The following is a 14,846-nucleotide window of genomic DNA, read 5'->3' as shown; positions in this document are numbered from 1 at the left end:
GAATCAATTTACTCGTAAGTACAAGGCATATTGGAAGGACGACCTTTCAATATAAGTTTATTTTGGTTTTAGTTTTTTATTTATTTATAACATAATTTATCAACAACTAATCAATATTTCATTAATTTAATTTATTTTCAGGTTCACAAACATTGAGGCCACTCGAGTAATATCATCGATAGAGATTCCATTATTTCAATGGAGTCAGGTTTCTAGACATCTTGAATGGAGACCTTATATCGATGCATGGTTTGATAAATTTGAGGTTGGTGTTAATTTTTAATTTCCAACTTATTTTTAATAAATTATTATTATAATTATAAATAAATTATTATTTTTATTTTAAATAAATTATTTATACGCAAGACAAATTTGACTGGGACAACGTGCGAGGAGGGTGTGGGAAAATCTCTCGGCAACTAGGTATGACACCGAAAGTAATTTGATGTATTTTTTTTAAAAAAATTATGTTTTAAAATCTAATTTGTTACTATGGAAGTAGGTTGCGTGATTTTTGGTATGAAGTACAAAAAAAGGACATAAAAAACGCGAGAGATAACGGTCTCCAAAGCTGGAACGACGTGGCGATTTGGAGGGATTTCAAACCGCTATACATCCCAGGAGATATATGGCTGCAATATATTAAGCACCTGACGTCTGAGCAGTTCACACGACGCTCACAGTCCGGTGCTGGCAACCAGAAATGAAAAATTCATGGTTTGGTCACAACGCACAATGACGGTTTTGTTCCGTTTGTTACACATGCGAAATAAATGGTAAGATTAATTTAAATGAAATATATTGTTATTTCAATTTATTGTTACTTAATTTTTTTTTTCTTATAGGCTACGTCTCTTGAACATGAGCTGAGCTCAATAGAGCTATCTGTAGAAACGCACGTGCGGAGTGAAGACCACTAAAAAGGGGCGCAACAGTTCATTGGCAACCATGCTCAACACTTTATGGTATATTTATTCAACCATTTTATTTTGTAAGTTATTATTTTTCTTGAATTGAATATGATCATTTCTTTTTTCATTTTCAGGAAATCTCTAATAGTCGGTTGAGGGAGAGATATAAGGATGATCATTTGACCTATCCGGATTTCGATCTGGATTTGTGGATGGAGGTAGAATCATTCGGTGGACCTGATAAAAATTAGGTGTACGGGTTCTCCAACCATACGGTGGAGAACTTGTGGGCGACCCGTAGTGTCTCAACCGTTAGGAGCTCCCAATCAGTATCAAACACCCAATCTAAAGAGTTCGTGGCCTTGCATCAATACATGACTCAACTCAACGAAAAATATAAGCAACTATCAGTGAATTATGAACAATACACAACTCATCTCACCAAAAAATATAAGCAACTCTTGGCAAATTATGAGCAACTCCGCCAAATGGTCATGAACATTACATCACAAAGTGGTGATACATGTGCGCCTTTTTTTTGGTCGTATGGTCCCGGGAACAACCAAACTCTTCCTCTAGCTCCACCATTGTTCTAGTTTAATATTTTTTTGGAAACACATTAAATTTGTAATGAATATTATTTAACTTTCTTTTTTTTAATGTTTAATAAAATTTTATTTGCATAATTTTTTTTAACTATTAATTTATATAATTTTATATTATTTATTCTAAATATTTTTTTTTTAATTTTTTTTTTAAAAAACCCCACCGACGGATTTATAGACGGAATACATCTGTCGGCATTTTACAGAGAGTTGAAAAATATTTATTGGAAATACCACAATCACCGACGCTTTCACAGACGAATATAGTCCATCATTATTTTATAGAGAGTTGAAAAATATTTACTGGAAATACTACTATCATAGACAGAATAAATCCGCCGGTATATTTCTAGTGAGAATTTTTTTTTTTGCACGCATTTTTCGTATGTAAAACCATTGGTAATTTTTTTTTTGCCGATAAACTTAGCGATGGAATGTGGTATTACCAATGAAAGACATGTCGACAGACACTTTCTGTCGGGGATTTAGTTGGTAAAAAAGTTACCGATGAAATCTGAATCTTATACTGACAGATTGTGTCTGTTGGTAAAACTGTAAAATCTAGTAGTGGTTGTCCAACTTATTTAAGAAGGTATAAACTCTATCTTCTTGCTAAATAGTGTTGAATTGTTGTATGTCATGCTCCCACACTATATGATTAGGCTTGTGAAAATCAATTTCTCTCCACAACCCTTGGAGGATGTTCTATTAGCTTTGTAGGGTTTCTCCATTTTGTTTTAGTTGTGTGATTTTCTCTTCAATTCGTAGACCTGAGATATGTATGAACCATCAAAATAAGTAGTGGCAATAGAGTCCCATACTAATTTGGCAGTAGAAAATCTAATAAAATTGTCGATCATATGGGGTTCCATGTAATTGATCAACCAACTCTTAACAATGGAGTTTTCGGTTCTCTATCGTCTAAAAATTAAGTTTGTAGGTGTTGGTTGGGGTAAATCCCCATTGATATAACCCAATTTATTTTTCCTATAGATGTATAGCTCAATAATTTAGGGCTATAAGGCATAGTTGGTAGCATTTAGTTTAATACTAATCTAGGCAGTAAAGTAGTCTTGTGTTTGAGTCTGTATTTGGGGAATAATTTGGTTCTTTTTTATGTGATATTGTCTAGAGTTTCTAGTGTGTCTATGATCTCCATTACCGAAAGATCTGTGATATTTTTAGGGCTTGTAGTAGGATCTTTGCTTTGATACCATGTTAGAATAGATAAACGGGGCTTAAAGATTATATATAATAAAAAACATATCTCAATGTTTAGTATGTGAGATTTTTCAAGCTAGTGTTTAGGAATTAATACAATTAGAATATGCTAAATATGGTAAACAGTATTTTACAGCTCATGTAATTAACACTTTGTACACTTTTTTTCATATCACATTTGAAGTATTTTTGCATAAAAGGACTCAAATGTTTTGTGAGAGCAAATCTTTGAATTTGCTATCAATCTAGGTGAATTTGTTCCCTAAAAGCCTTCGTATCGAGTTGAGCACAATTTGAAGCTGAAGACATGAATTTCCAAAAAAATATTAACAATAGAAAAGGCTGAAGACATGCACTTCATTCGTCCTGTCATCAAAAAACGACAATCCTTGTATAAGACATCATTACAATCAAACCTCAAGGGGCAAAAAGTTTCCTTATTTTGCCAATAAATCTCCGGCACACGGGGCAGACCTTGTTTTCGCTGTTAAAAATCCTGCAAAGCATTCATTCATGGATGAGTTCCATATCTAATAACGTGCCAGATTTCTGATAGCTCTACGAATAAACGCGCATACCTCTGAGCACAAACATAGCAGGTAGCACAGTGACCACAAGGAACATAGAAACAATTCCGTTCCTCATCGTAGCATATTACACATATTTTTCCGTCATATAATTCCTCCGAAGAACTATTCTTGCCGCCGCCGCCGCCGCCGCTAGTACTGCAGTTTCCTGATTCTAAGTCTTTGTTACATGTCCCGTATGAGAATAATAATGACAGTGCTTTTCTCGGCAACAGTTGGTCAGTCTCCGCTGCTCTTATTTCAACCTCATTCCCCTCTTCTTCAGAATAAGTCATATATCTCACAATTATGAGAACAATAATCAACATAAAGGCTGCATCATTGAAAAAAGAAGAAGACGATGTTGGTCTAGGCAATATTATATATTAATTAGAAACCCCGAGAGGTTGTTCAGTGGTTAAAAATGTTTGATATCTTGATCTTATAGGCCCAAATTAAAATATATATATATATAAAAGAGAATTTATTAAATTATTCTGAACACCAAACTGATAGGAGGAGTGAGCTTTTAAGATCGTTTGAAAAAGAATTTAGCCTCGATTGCCGTGAGATCTAGCCCGAGAATATTTTTATTGTTGAATAAAAATAATGTGACATTTTACCATATAATATACAGTGGATTGTGAGCAACTTACCTAAAATTGAAACATACGCAACTAAACGAGCCAAGAGAGAAATCGCGGGGTACCAACCAAGCAGATGACCCTGTACATATTAAAGCAAAATCACCATCAAATTATAGATACGAATAATATTGTAAATACATAGGAGTTAATTATAATTTATCAAGACTAATTAGCCAGTCCCTGTAGTAATAAAAATAACTAAGTACCCCTTGACCAGCCTGACCGTACACCCTCAATTTAGTAGGTTTTTTTCCCAAAAATATATTCTTTCCTAATTTAAAACTCTCATTCGCGCCTACTTCGCTATTATCTCTCTACTTCTCAAAACATAAATAAAAAAAATATAAATTGAAAAAGAGCAAGATATTGAACACCAAGACAAGATTATAAATAGATTTGAAGTCATAGGAATACATTATATAGTTTTTGAAACAATATAGGTAATGACTTACTGTTTTAGTCAATGTTAGGTTAATTCTTGTGGCTAAATCAACAGAACGGGATTTTGCAAGGTCTGCCATGGAGTACATTGCCTATGCTTCTTTCCTCTCCGCTGTCTTTATTCTGTGTTCTTCAAGTTTCAACATGTATCTAGCTAGAGAAGCAAACATGAAAATTTGGAGCCTTGAGAAATCATAAAAATGTTACTAAAAACAAGTCCCAAGGTAAAGTAAAATATAAGACGTAAATTAACAACACATAAGCTTCCACTTCACCTGTAGAGACCTTGAAATCAATCTTCCACGTTCAATTCCAGCTTCTCCATCACTAATCTCACGAGGACTGCTGCAAAAGAGGATGCTTCAGACAACATGCTGCTGTGACCAGAGAACGAGGAACTAAGCTAAAAAGTAGGAGCAAGCAAATGAAGAAGCTGGTTCATGCAATATTGCCAACCTAGTTGTGATGCGGAGGAATGGTAGTTGCTGATTTATATTTGTTGGTACACAAGTCTCAACCAACCTAGTTTTGATGGCTAGGTTAGGTGTGTGTATATCCATGCATCTGCAACTCATCTCGAGATAAGTTGAATGGTAGCTCAGGCTGTTTTCCAATGGGCTCGGAGAGATTGTGTTAGGTGTGTGTATCTATTAGCTCAATCTATTTTTTCTAGCTATTAGTTTAGCTATTATGGCGGTAATTTGTCTTCATCCTCTTGTGTTTGATAGTAGCCGGGAAAAGAGACTAAACATATATATTTTCATTTCATTTCAGATTTTTTTTTTTGGTGCTGCAACTAATAGCTAAAAAAAATACAAGAAAAATAATTGTCTGTATGTAAAATCCTCCATGCCGCCATTTCTCTTTGAAAATAAAATAGAAAATTTCCTTTATTATGTGAGCATGTCATATTCTACAACATCTAGCCATGATTGTCTAATAACACACAACAAGCAAGTAATCATTAAGGATTTTGAGACAAATTAACATAAAAAATAAAGGATAATAATATTTGTTACAAGTTAAAATCCTTAAAGACAAAGAACATCATAATTATAAGAAAATTCTTAAAATACTTTATTTTATTTATCCATGGTTCCGGTTACCAAAAAAACTTTTACATTACTTTATATATAAAAAAACTAGAAAACTCTAATAATATTGAAGAAGACAAATACACTAGGAAAATCATTAATTTCAAATAGGAAAAAAACATCATAATACAAAATGAAATAGAAAATAAAATAAAATTATATATATATATATATTCTAAAAAAGGCCTCATGCTAACATGTGCTAAAAATTGAGCCCAATAACAAAAAAAGAAAAAACATGGGCTCCCCAATTATAAGAGAGAATTGCGCTCAAAATCAAGCACAATGATGATGAGAAATGGGTCACAAACCGAGTCCAATGAAAATTGGAAAATAAGCCACAAACCGAGCTTAAATGATAGATAAAATGGGCTCAATACCGAGCCCAATACTAGCTAAAAATGAGTTCAAACTGGAGCCCTTGCTTACAATGAAATTCGTTATTTTACATAATTTCCTCTCTGCGAGCAGGATACGCTATTGTCTGGAGCCCTACTCCACTGCACATTGCGCAAGTTCATATGATTCATGGTATTGCGAACCATTAGCCGTACCTTGCAAAAGGCCAAGATCTTTTGAATTTTTTTCCAACTTCGTCAACATTTAATCCTTCGTTATCTATTGGAACACCTCTTCTTCTCACTGTTTTCTCATATTCGACTACTATACTTGCTTTCTTCCGGTTAGCCGACTGTGTTGGTTGAGCGAATGCTTGGGTTATTGCTTGCCTTGCTCTGATAAAAATCCCCAGCTAGCCTCGGAATCAGCTTCAATGCATCTCAACCTAGCTGTTTGCTGTTTTCTTTTACTCAATGTCTTGTTTGCTCAAGTCTTGTTTGCTGGAATGATCAGCAAATATTGTGTCCTTGGATAGGAAGGTGAGATCAGAATGGTTTACCGTTCCATTATATCCCCATGCTTGTGTTTGTGCTCACACGATTGCTTAATGTCTGCGCATAACATCCGCGTCTTTACGGAAAGTTCACATGTCGTAGATTCAAGATAATAAGGCTTTTTAATTATATGGTAACTTAATTGGTCAAGTTCTAGAATTATTTTTTAGAGGTTACTAGTTTGAGTATTATAAATCTTATGATTATTAGAGGCTTATATGGTCATTAACTTAAGAATCTGTAAGATTAATTTAGGTACATGCAAGCTGGTCTGAACATTTATTTTAACAATAATAATAAAAAAGATAATAATACTTTTCTCTTTTTGTGCACTAATTTTATTTCTCAAAGAGATCTATAGATGAGGATAGGAAGTGTAATCAGGATGGGCTAGTGAGTCATTACAAACAAAAGAAAAAGAGGGAAAAAACAGGAAAAGTCATAGAAACACCATCGTAGTTACTATCAGAAAATCGATAAATACAAATAAAAATATTAAAGGAATATTTTCGTCAGTAAATTTTCGAGGAATTTTATTGACGGAAATATTCTCTCGGTATATAACGAGAAAAATATGAAAAAAAATTAAAATAAAGTAGGAAAAACATCTAGTGGAGGACCTGATTTTTCAAGAGTATGCATGCTAGGAGCTCAAGATAAAAACCGCCCTCTTGTCTTTTTAATTATTTTAGATGCTTTTGTGATTGTTAGTTTTGTAGAAAAGAAATATTTGTGTTGAGCAAAATTACTTATCATGAGATATCATGTCTATGAGACATGAAATTGTATGTGATTTGTTATTATATTTATGTAATTTGTGATTGATAGTAATAATGGTAAAATAGTTATGTTTTGTAATTGATGAAACAATAATAGTTTTTATGTAATTTGAAATTGACAGCAACAATAAACATTCATTTGTAAATTGTAATTGACCACAACGATGGAAAATTATTCTGTGAATTTTAAATCAATTATAACAGTAGACATCCACATGTAAATGATAATCGATTGCAATATCAACGGACAATGTGTAAAGTTTAATAGACCACAATGATGGATATGATAAAATAATTTATGTTAGTCATTTGGACGGGGCTATAAAAATTAAATAAAATCAATCATTTGAACAAGGATTATAAAATTTAAATGAGCCAATTGTTTGGACGAGGGCTATGAAATTTAAATAAAGTTAGCCGTTTGGAAAAGATTTGTAAAATTAAATGAAGGAAGTTGTTTGGATGACAGCTGTTGTTAAAATAAATATTGTGTGAGTTATGCCTGCACAACAATAAATGAACGTTAAGTGAAAAAGACGCCTATAGAAAAATAATATAAAAAGAAACATGATTTTATTATCAGAATTTAATAATTTGGAAATTAAGTTGACCATAACAATGGAATGTAAAATGAGAAAATTAAATTGATAATAACAGTGCAATTTAATATGTGAAAATTAAGTGGACTGCAACAATAAAATTTAATATGTGAAATTAAAATTAACTATAACAGTGAGATCCAATTAAATGAACTGCAACAACAGAATGTAATATGAGAAAATTAAATTAAACACAAGAAGTAAATTTAATATGTGAAGTTTGAATTAATAATAAAAAAAATTAATATATAAAATTTGAAATAAATACAAGGGAAGCATAAATGACATAGTATGTTAATGTAAAACGAGACAAGGTAGAAATTTAATATGCATGGGAAAAACAATATGGTGTAAAATAAATACAATGTGAAATGGAATATCATATGGATTAATTAAGTGGTGGAATGAATATCACATGAAATAAATATGGAATATGGTATGGATTAAACATGTTGTTGAATAAAATTAGGTATGAAATAAAATTGTTAGAAATTATATATAAAATAGATGAAGAAAATGACAAGACAAGTATAATTAAAGAAAGGAAACCTTGAGGGGTGTAGCTTTACTGGTTAGGTCCTAGGTTTGCTTTCCAGAGGTTATCAGTTCAAGTTTTATAAATCTCAGGGCCATTGGAGGTTTACATGGTCATTAACTTCAAGACTCATGAGATTAGTGGAGGTGCGCGCAAGTTAGCCTGAACACCCTCGTTAATCTAAAAAAAAAAAAGGGAAAACTCTAAGGGGTGTAGCTCAATTGATCAAGTTCTAAATTTGCTTTTTAAAGATCACCAGTTCGAGTCATACAAATCTCAAGGTCACTAGAGACTTATATGGTCATTAACTTTAGGGTCCGTAAAATTAATTAAGGTACACGCAAGCTGATTCGGATACTCACATTAATAATAATAAAAGACTCATCATTCACTGAAGGGAATGAAATATATGAGAATTATGATACCTACAATTTTTTTTTTAATAGAAGGATACTAATTGTTGTGCTCTAAGTGATTAGTTAAAATTAGCACAATATACTAAATTCATATTTAATGTTTTTATATATTTTAACAAATGTATTCCAACTATCCTTTATATCTAGTTATCGTGTTCCAAATGTTCATCAGCAATTTTATTTCGGGAAACTTTTTGTACAACTAGATAATGTTATAGAATAAATCATTACATATATTTAATCTAGTGATAATATATGAATTGTATGAATAATATATAATAAATAAAAAATATTGGAAAAAAGATTTTAATAAATTTTTTGTATATATTTTTAACCACTAAAATTCTAAAATTGGATTGATTATGGAAGTAAGGACATCTAATGCCCAAAAAGACTAAAATATAAGAACCTAATTGCCCAAATTAAAACCACAAAAATCGATAGCCAATGGACCTCTAGTGTCGTTAAGCCATTAAATATTTTCATTGCAATTAAAATTAATAGAGGATGCTGTTTGGCTGTTAAGTGCAGAGAAGAAGAAGGAAGCAAAAGGCATGATTCCTTTCCCACTTTTTTCTTGTTTCATTTAGTTTTCGTATATTTTATATGATAGATAGACGACATGCGTCTCACAAGTTTGAGTGAAGAACTAAGGCCATATTTATTTCTTGGAAAGTAATTTCTGGGAAATCATTTTCCAAACTTTCTTGTGTTTGTTTGTCATTAGAAAAGTTGGTCAACGAAAAACACTTTCCGGTTAACAAAAAATACTTTCCGGTCAATTTCAGTCAAAGAAAAATTTAGCTTGATTTTCAGGAAAGTGTTTTCCCTTTAGCTGTGTTTGTTTTCCAGAAAGTGGTTTCCGGAAAATTACTTTCCAAACTTTCTTGTGTTTGTTTGCCATTAGAAAAGTTGGTCAATGGAAAACACTTTCCAGTAAAAGGAAAATTTGACTTGGTTTTTAGAAAAGTGTTTTCCTGAAAAATTTGGGGGGAAAACACTTTCCGGAAGTTGTGAAAAATTTAAAAATATCATTATTTGCTAATTATATCAAATTTGATCCTCAAACTTTTGATTGTTATATATATTTTGTTTTGAATATTTATTTTTCAATTTCATCTCTTAAAATTTTATTTTTATATTAACTTTGGTCCTTATTTTTATAATTGTTATTTGCTTTTTCCTTATCATTTTTTTTTTGAAATTTTTATCTATCAAATTTGGTCCTCATTCTTTTGATTGTTACTTATTTTATTTGAAATAATTTATGAAATGTTGATTATTATTATTTTAATTTCTTCATCTTTCATTTTTTTTTTAATTTTTTAGATTTGATCTCTATTATTTTGATTATTATTTATTTTATTTAAGATAATTTATGAAATTATATTTTTTTTCAATTTCATTCTCATTCAACTTTTTAATTTGTAAGATTTGTTCCTCATTATTTGAATATATTTGAGAAAAATAAAATATTAGTAAGTTATTTTCCAGCTCATTTTCCATGACATAACCAAACGCTGGAAAATGTTTTCCAACTTATTTTCCATTACACTACTAAACATCGGAAAATACTTTCCCGGAATTCATTTTCCCCGGAATTCATTTTCCAAAAAGAAACTACTTTCCAGCAAACAAACGGGGCTAAGTTTAACCAACAGAAGGATGCAATTATATTTTACTTGGAGACTTTGAGCACTAAATAATTCATTTAGTGACTAATTCTATTTTGACCAATAGTTTAGGGAGGATTGTTACCTTTGACACTTTAAAAGAATGGCAAGCTGCCTACTTTGAGGCTAAATCCTATTTTACGATTAATAAAAAATAATAAGTAAACTGTTAATATAATTAAAATATTTATTTTTTAATTAAAGAAATAGATATGACGTGAGTGCAAGAAAAAAAATAACAAATTTCTTATATTGGTACTCAATGGACATGATTTGTTTTAAAAAAAATTAAAAGCCAAGGTACCAAAACAAAAAAATAAAAGTTAAAATTCACATACTTGATCGAGAAAAAAACAAAAGTTAATGTACCAACATTGCAATTTCCTTTTGGTAAAGACCAAATAACATATAAGTAGAAACAAAACAATTAACAGAAGTTGAATGAAAATTCTTAATTTAAATTTTTTTTAAATGCAATAATAATAATAAAAAAAAAACACATGTGAAAATCTACTATATCAATAGTATAATCATATATTGACTTTGACAAAGTATATTTTAGAGTGTAATTATAGTTATTTTTCAAAGTATTTTTATTTAAAAATGTATCAAAATAATATATTTTTATTTTTTTTAAAATTATTTTTGAAATCAATGTATTAAAATGAACTAAAAAAAATTAGAATAAAGAATTTTTTTTTAAAAAAACCTGGATAAGGTTTTTCTTGCCCATCTTTTCATAATTTCGCTTTATCTTTAAGGCTCTTTAATAAAGAATCTACGAGTAAAGGTTATTTTTGCAGATGCATGAATTTAAAACAAGAAAGATTTCCTTACTAATCGAGAGAGGTAAAAAATAAGGATTGCATTAATTACACTTGTATGGTGCCGTGGATAGACAAGACCAGAACAGCAAAAAGGTCTTTTAACTCTCTTGGGGGCGTGCTAGAACAGCTTGATAAACGTTTTGTTGGTGAAATATTTTTGGTAAAATAAAAAGACAATCTCTTCAACACAAAGGAATGGGGAGAGTGAAGCTACAGCTGAGGAAAATTGAGAATAAAACAAATAGGCATATCACGTTTGCCAAAAGGAAAGGTGGCCTTGTCAAGAAAGCTCATGAACTTTCTACTCTATGTGATGTAGAGATCGCTGTGATCATTTTTTCTCCGGCCGGAAAACTCATTCTTTTTGATGCAAAGAAAAGGTATTGTAAGTACTAGGTCACCATTCAATTTTTACCTAAAAAGGTTGACAGATTTTTGATTTTTTTTAATACTAATTGGAAATAAAATTCTAGATATGTAATTTAATTTTCAAATAACTATTTTTTCATCTAATAACTTCCTTTGTTATTGTTGATTATTGTTGATTTTTGGGTTCATGCAGGCTAGAAGAAATTCTCAAGAGTTATTTAAATCTTCCTGAGAAACAACGAGGACGGTATGGAATTTCTTTTCAAATGTTTAACTTAAAGTGTGTTTGTTTTGTCAATATCCTAGTGATGATGATAGTTTGTTATATATTATATATTTAGTTATTTTAAGATGTTAGTGCTTCAAAGAGATGACTACAAACAAATAAAAGTTTTTATATTTGCTGATGGAGTTCTTTTTTTTAGATGACACTATTCAAATTGCATTTTTTTTATTTAAAAAATAATTATTTTTGATATATGAGTTGCATTGACATAAGAAGCAATAAAGTCTCTCTCTTTCTCTCTTCATATTTTGTAAAATTACTTCACCTTCTAAATAAATTTCAATAGAGTTTATAAATCTTTTTTGTGGTACTGCAACCACACTCTCAAACATGAAAACTTAAATATTGAAAATGCTTAATAATTAGAATTTATTTTATCAATGCCATTTTTGCTATTGCATGAAAGTCTTGTGAAAATATAAACATGAAATGCTGATTTATTGTCCATATTGCTTTGCACGTCTTCTACAACACTCTACTGCGAAGATTGCATAACGAAGAGGTAACTTCCTTGTGATTTCTGTCAGCAATTTAAATTCATGAATTTGCTTGAAAACGATAAAAATTACAAATGAAAAATACATGCAGTTGGTCCAGCGGATCTCTAATCAAATGAGTCTTGAAGCTCGCATTCACAGTCTCTTCAACATATCTGGGTTTCTTCTCTTCTCTATTAATTATTATTCAGATTTGTTGGTATATCCATTTAACTTGTTATTTTGGTGATTGATGTTGTAATTACCATTCACTTTATTTATTTATTTTTCATTAAAAATGACAGAAAAGAGAGCAGTGAATCTGACTTAGAGGTATATATATGTACTAATTAATTATTATTTTTCAATTTCCTTTTTTTCCCCCCCTCTTTAATTAGAGATAAATTAAGAAATCTCCTGGAATTGCAGGAAATCGAAAACGAAATACTCCTATGCAATTTTGAATCGGAAAACATTGAGAAACAAATAAGGTATGTGAGTAGCATAAAAGCTACCCTGACAGCCTCTCGAACATCCACCACAGATACATCACAATTAAATTTGATTAGTCTATTGTTTGGAGGAATCCATCTGTGCTATGTAGTGTTTAATTTTTTGACCTAAAACAATACTTGGATATTGCAAATTTCTCATTTATGCAACAAATGTAAACTTCTAGTACTCCCTTAAGTCTGTGGATGCCCAAAAGGTTAAAGTTATAGTTATGCTAGAAAAGAAGAGAAATAGGAGCATTTACTTCTTCCACTCACCTTTTAAAAACTCGTTTCAACTTCTCCCACCGATCAACTATAGACCAGAAACCCATCGAATTTGGAGTGTATCCTAGTTGATTTGCAAACAAGTCATCATCGATTAAGAGAGCTAGAAGACGTGATCGACCAGGAAAAGATAAATGACCACAAAAATAAAAGTTTACATTATTGATTATATACTTAAATCCTATTCAGAACAAGAATCTTCAATATCTTAAACTAGAAAGTAGTGCAATTTAGTTAGGGTTAATTTGATTATCAGGTAAGGAACATACAAAAATTTAAATTGTATTATAATTCAATATGTAGAATCCTTATCTATTATAAATAGTTTGTATAGGGTTAAAAATTATAGTTTGCATAGGATTTAATAGCTAAAATAATATAAAAATTCCATGCATTTACTAGGAACAATGGTTAGTCCTGTAACACAATTTCTTTATGCAATTTACCTTTTCTTTTCATTTATACCCTTTTAATTTTTTTTTTAAATCTTTTTTTTTTACATTTTTCTCATTTTTTTTTGCTTTAGATTAGTTAACTATGTTTTCTTACTTTCTAATCTCTTAAAATAAAATAATGAATCCTACACTTCATTTGATCTACAATGTTGTTATTTACCTTTGTTTAGAATTTAGCTACTAGTTTCTCCATGTTGGAAGGAAGAATTATAGAACAAATAACATAATTGATTTATATTATCTAAGTGATTAATAAATTGGCACACTTAGTGAGATTTTGTTTTTATTATCTTAACAAATTACACCACTAAATGCTAGATTGGCATAACCTATTTCTTAATACAATAATAAATTAGTCATCATGCCACCTAAAATATAATCATCATTATTATTAATAAACAATTAGTACTTGCAACTAATATAGGCCAATTACTTGGCCATAAAGAATATGACAATTAATTTCCAAATAGTGATCAATTAAGTAACTTTAATTAGAAATACCATATGATGGTTCTTCATCATATAACTCTCTCATGAGCAACAACGAGTTCCACATAGACAGAGTCATACTGCTCAAATATAGTCTATAACTCTACCACCATTCCAAATATTATTTCATTCACTAGCTTCTAGAGAATATAACGGTGTTTCTACTACACCTTTATCAAAACCTCACACATATCTTTTTCTAGGGATTTGTGATATTGTTAGGTGGTTATAATCACTATGGTTAAACTCTAGTTAGCCATCAATGACTCATTTGGAAGGATCATCCTTTTATCATAAAATAAACTTACCTATTCTTAAATTAAGTGTTATCCAATTAGACATGAAAAACACAATAGATATAACTTACCATAATAGGATTATGATAGTCAATATAGGCAAACATTTCATGGTTGATTAGCTTAATTAGATTCAGAATGAGTTGAGATAGAACCGATCTTCTATTCAAACACCAAGGGCATGTACCAAGGTATATTCCAAAAACAAACCCTTCAATAATAACGTATGAAAGTTTCTAAACACATCTTGGGAAACATAATCCTATATAGGGAACACAGACACGACCCTATCAATATTGAAGCATGATCACACACGTGATGCCAACTACTCTATAGATGTACATGTAGTCTCGAGTCAATTACATGGCCTAATAGCTTGATCTACAAACAACCTAACATGTGCTTAGCAATATAATACCTAATGTGATACTTTTTAACAATGCAATATTAATCCTCTTGTACTTTAATGATTCACTATTGACTAGTAAC

The 14,846-nt window shown here is 30.5% G+C and overlaps 1 protein-coding gene across 2 annotated transcripts; it reads right to left on the bottom strand.

Annotated features, from left to right (window-relative positions):
- Window positions 1-2,655: 2,655 nt before the first annotated feature.
- LOC118047808 (E3 ubiquitin-protein ligase APD1) lies at window positions 2,656-4,879 on the bottom strand. Of its 2 annotated transcripts, none has more exons than XM_035057189.2 (5): window positions 4,667-4,879; window positions 4,403-4,541; window positions 3,960-4,029; window positions 3,316-3,637; window positions 2,656-3,233 (listed from the first exon to the last, which is right to left on the bottom strand). In XM_035057189.2, exons 2-5 carry the CDS (start codon window positions 4,478-4,480, stop codon window positions 3,155-3,157), a joined length of 549 nt encoding a protein of 182 aa, XP_034913080.1. In that variant the 5' UTR covers window positions 4,481-4,541; window positions 4,667-4,879; the 3' UTR covers window positions 2,656-3,154. The 2 variants fall into 2 exon arrangements, with proteins under 2 accessions (XP_034913080.1, XP_034913079.1); XM_035057188.2 differs by having other exon boundaries at window positions 2,663-3,233; window positions 4,403-4,545; window positions 4,667-4,874.
- Between the last annotated feature and the right edge of the window lie 9,967 nt (window positions 4,880-14,846).

This window comes from Populus alba, chromosome 7, assembly GCF_005239225.2.
Source record: "Populus alba chromosome 7, ASM523922v2, whole genome shotgun sequence".
Taxonomy (NCBI): domain Eukaryota; kingdom Viridiplantae; phylum Streptophyta; class Magnoliopsida; order Malpighiales; family Salicaceae; genus Populus; species Populus alba.
The sequence above is the reverse complement of the archived record's forward strand: the minus strand, read 5'-3'. Positions and strand labels throughout refer to the sequence as shown.